Source organism: Stegastes partitus, unplaced genomic scaffold, assembly GCF_000690725.1.
Source record: "Stegastes partitus isolate 25-593 unplaced genomic scaffold, Stegastes_partitus-1.0.2 Scaffold0, whole genome shotgun sequence".
Lineage (NCBI taxonomy): Eukaryota > Metazoa > Chordata > Actinopteri > Pomacentridae > Stegastes > Stegastes partitus.
In genome coordinates, this window is record NW_007577731.1 from 2,917,831 (window position 1) to 2,922,068 (window position 4,238).

At 43.6% G+C, this 4,238-nt stretch overlaps 2 protein-coding genes across 2 annotated transcripts in view; one reads left to right on the forward strand and one right to left on the reverse strand.

Annotated features, from left to right (window-relative positions):
- Positions 1-1,931, forward strand: part of fggy (FGGY carbohydrate kinase domain containing) — a 19,477-nt gene extending 17,546 nt beyond the window's left edge. Inside the window, exons 15-16 of the mRNA XM_008293243.1 lie at positions 806-867; positions 1,462-1,931. Coding sequence (XP_008291465.1) covers positions 806-867; positions 1,462-1,543 — 144 coding nt within the window. The 3' untranslated portion in view covers positions 1,544-1,931. The remainder of the gene's footprint in view (positions 1-805; positions 868-1,461) is intronic.
- An 870-nt stretch (positions 1,932-2,801) lies between these two features.
- Positions 2,802-4,238, reverse strand: part of LOC103365780 (peroxiredoxin-6-like) — a 4,298-nt gene continuing 2,861 nt past the window's right edge. Inside the window, exons 3-5 of the mRNA XM_008293358.1 lie at positions 3,601-3,750; positions 3,319-3,465; positions 2,802-3,177 (exon numbers count right to left, since the gene is read on the reverse strand). Coding sequence (XP_008291580.1) covers positions 3,049-3,177; positions 3,319-3,465; positions 3,601-3,750 — 426 coding nt within the window. The 3' untranslated portion in view covers positions 2,802-3,048. The remainder of the gene's footprint in view (positions 3,178-3,318; positions 3,466-3,600; positions 3,751-4,238) is intronic.

A 4,238-nucleotide genomic window follows, 5' to 3' on the forward strand; every position in this document is an offset into this window, starting at 1 on the left:
GTTGCAAATTGATGGACATTTTAAATTTGGTTTGTAATCTGCTATGAAATGGGATTTACAGAATTAAAAAATAATGACTCAACTAAAAGATGTTCTGGTTTCTAGCATGAGTCATAAACTGAATGTAATGTGCAAACTTTAAAAATGTGCACCTTTAAAAATGATTTCAAATCCAGCTGAGCTCAATATTTAAATGTATATTTACCACTATCTTGTATGTCGAGTGACGTTTGCAGTCGTCATTATTCTGTCGTCCAGCTAAAGGTCAAAGCTTCAGACGCCTCACACGGTCCGGATCACTGACTCAGTGCCTCCATCTGCTGGGTGGAACCACGGTGACGTCCAGAGCTCACCACTCTGCTGGCTTTTGTTCCAAACAAGAGGCCGATTTGCGTGCGGTGCGTTTTCTAAGACGTAGGAGGGATTAATGTTTTGGCGGTTCAAGTCAACCTCTCCTGGTGTCTCAGCGCCAGAACTCATAGCAGCCTTTAAGCCAGATATACTAAAAATAAGATGTTATTATTTGGACTAGGCCGCACCTGTCAACCCATTTTCAGCCACGAATACGGCAGCCAGTTGTTGTGTCTGATCCTCTGAGCCGCACGCCGACAACTGGCTGGATTTTGTAGGTTTAAGACAGCAGAGCGCGGCCCCGCACTGCATTAATCATAAACTCTGCCACACCGAAAAAACCGCTGCTGTTGGCTCCAGTTCGCGCCATAAGTAGGTCACGGCTGATCTGAAACCCGACGTGCGTGAGCATGATTTATTGAGGGATACGTGTCTTTTGCGATTTCTGTTTCAGGAGGCGATGGGGAAAATGGCAAAAGTGGGGAAAGTTGTTCAGCCTGACCGCGAAGTCCAGAGGTGAGAGAGAGGCGCTCCATGGGACGGTAAACGGGTCAGAAATAGAAAGGTGTGAGGTTCAGGGCATTAGTTCAACAACTTTATGACAAAGGTAATTACTTCTGCAGCTGCAGAGCTTAATGTCAGTTTCCAAAAATATAGACTGTGTGGGTTTTATTTAAAATATGAAACGAATATCATTGCTTTTAGATGTACAAAATGATGTATATAATGCATAGATAGATAGATAGATAGATAGATAGATAGATAGATAGATAGATAGATAGATAGATACTTCATTCATCCATCTCCTTAGCTCACACATGCTACATACAAGACAGATAAAGGAACAAATTCAAACCGTGCTGGTCAAAGAAACACCAATGAGGTGCCTTAAATGCTGCAAAGTGTACACTAAGGTGCAGACTGGTGGTATTTACAATGACATAGAGTCTTATAAAGTACAAAAGATGCAATGTCAAACTAGATTGCCAGTAATGAGTACATAAGGCCAGGATGTGAAAGGACTGGGAAACTTGAGACATACAGTATCAAATGTGTGTGTGATCATTTTCTGCATTTTATTCCTTTTTTATTTTTTTTCCTCCCGCCCAGCTTCTACGAGAGAAAGTACAAAGTGTTCCTGCAGCTGGTCTCCCACCAGAGGGAGTACCAGGCCCTCATGAAGCACAGATGACGGAGGCGGTGGGAGGAGGCCGAGCTGGAAGAAGTGACTCTCTGTGACGTAACGGTGAAGATGCTGGAAATGAGAGCAGACGTCTTCACCTGTGCTGCTTGTCTGGACACGAATCATGTTCCAGATGTGTGTTTTTTTTTAATTAATTCTCTCAACAACCCAAAGGAAAACAGTCTTCTGATTTTGAGCTACCTGTCAGAGGGTTGGTTCTACATATATTGTTTAGATCAAATCAACAGGATTTTAGATGACTGTGGATGAGACCTGTTGGTTGCTTCACGCTGAGCAGCAGCTGACAGCGTTTGACTCGCCAGTGGCTCCGGAGTCAAACGCCATCATGCACCGTCATCTTCGAATGCATTCCCAATAAATATTTCAAACGATAAAACGCTGCCTTTCCGTGTCGCTCCTGCCTAATGTGTTTGGATGTATAATTCAGTGTGCCTCAGTGACATCCATTTTTAAACTGCTCGTCCTTTGTTCTGCCTCTTCGCTGTGTTTTACCCTCCGGTGTCCTGTTTGTATCACCTCCTCCGCTGTCCTTAAAACTCACAGAGACGAGCCTGTCGCCGGGCCTTTTTTCCCAAGATCAAAGTTGATAAGCTTTCCGCTGATGCCGTCGACCCGCCGAGGTGGGAACGCCAAATCCTGCACAGCTGAGTTCACACTTCAAACAGAACTAACTTATGATAGAGAGGAGAGCCAAAGCCAACAAACTTCATGAAGGAGATCCTGAGCGGCGTCCGGAAGCCAGGAGAGGGCAAGTGCAAATGTTAGTTTATTATTTTCTTTAAATAGTTGTGAATCTTATATCTTTGGAGTAAAAAAAGCAAAACATGATGCTTTTATTTTGAAAATAAGTGAATTCTTAGAATGTAGGTTCAATAAAAACAAGAATTTTATTGAAATGAATTAGTTTGTCCTGACAAAACTTTTGCAGTTAATTATTTCTGTATGTAAGTTATTTAATGGCAGACAAATTTACACATTTTAAATAATGTAAATATTCGTAAATAGTTCCTGTAAATGTTAAATTAAGTAAACCAATATTTTTTTTAAATTTCCTCTCACTACATTAACTGTAAACAGATTTCTCTTGCACTACAAAATATACAATATAATGAGAAATACTTAAACCCAGATTCTACTACTCCTACAAAATAAAAGCTTCTGCCAAACTGTGATTAATAAACATTTTTATATTCTTTGAATATTAAAAAAAATCTATTTTGTCATCTCAGTCACTTTTTTCATCATCATCTTAGAAAAAAATTAGATTTTTGCAGCTTTTATTGTTGTATCTCTGTAAAATGTCTAAATTAGAATAATCCTACCTACATCTTAAGGCACTGGTATTCATTTCCATCCATTCTGACTGATTTACAGCTCAGTTGTCTGCAAATATCTACCTGCTAGGAATGAAAACCAGCAGTGTTCATGGCCTGTAAGACTGAGAGCTGCTGTATAAAGTCCTGAAAGTGAGTGTTGATCATCCCTGCCTGTGCTCATGACTGGGGTGTGTAGCGCAGGTACTTCTTGCCCGAGGGCAGGTCTTTGGTGTAGATGCCAGCTGGGAACAAAGCGGCCGCCTCCTCTTCGGACATGCTGGGAGGGACCATCACACAGTCTCCGGGCTGGAAGAACAAACACACACACAGAGAAAAAAAGGCTTTTCTACATGGCAACAGGTCAGTTCCTTTGTTCCTATTATCTGTCCAGTCAGCTGTTGGATTGATTGGTGGCCAGCTGAGGTCACTTTCAAATGCGTGACATACCTTCCAGTCGGCGGGTGTGGCCACTCGTTTCCCCACTGTGAGCTGGAGGGAGTCCACCACCCGCAAGATCTCGTCAAAATTGCGTCCTGTGGTGGCCGGGTAGAGCAGAGACAGCTTCAGGCGTTTGTCGGGGCCAATAATAAACACCTACAAACAAAAAAAAAAAAAGGAGGTGAGAGATGGCAGCTGAGCTAAAAATCCCTCTACAGGGATGAGGGGGAGATGAGACATAAGTTTTGAAAGCTGCAGGCAAATTAGATCCTGTGTGTTTGTGGCTCTCACACAGCGAGCGGTGAGCGGAACGCCGTCTTTGTCCTTCGCATCTGGGTCTAGCATGCCCAAGGCGACTGCCAGCTCCCGTTTGCTGTCCGCTATGATGGGAAAGGGCAGCGAGCAGCAGGCCGACTCCTCACAGTTGTACGCCAGAATGTCCTGCCAGATACAAGAACAGACACAATCCTCGGTCAGCTGTTCAAACCAAGCTGCTGGCACGATGATGGAGCCGTGTTTTCTTTTGTACATGCACCACTGATCAGCAACAGCATTAAAACCTTAAACAGAGGCGCCTGTTTAAGGGATGTAGTAATGTGAAGTCAGTTCTTGAAGCTGATGTGTTGGAGGGAGGAAACAGTAACTTTGTGACTCAGATGGTGGAGCGGTTGTTCTCTGGTTGGTGGTTCAATCCCCCACCACAGTCTAGGGCGAGACACTAAACCACATGGCAGCTCTGTCGCCATTGGCGTATGAAGCGCTTTGAGTATCACTAAGGTAGAAAGTGCTATAGAAGTGCAATGACCAGATTACCATGGCTCATCTCCAGGTCTTGTGGGGAGCTCCTGGAATGCAGTGGTCACAACCTACTACAGTCGTGGTTGCCCAAGACTTAGTTAGTAGTCAACATGAGGGGCGAAGGCTGGCTT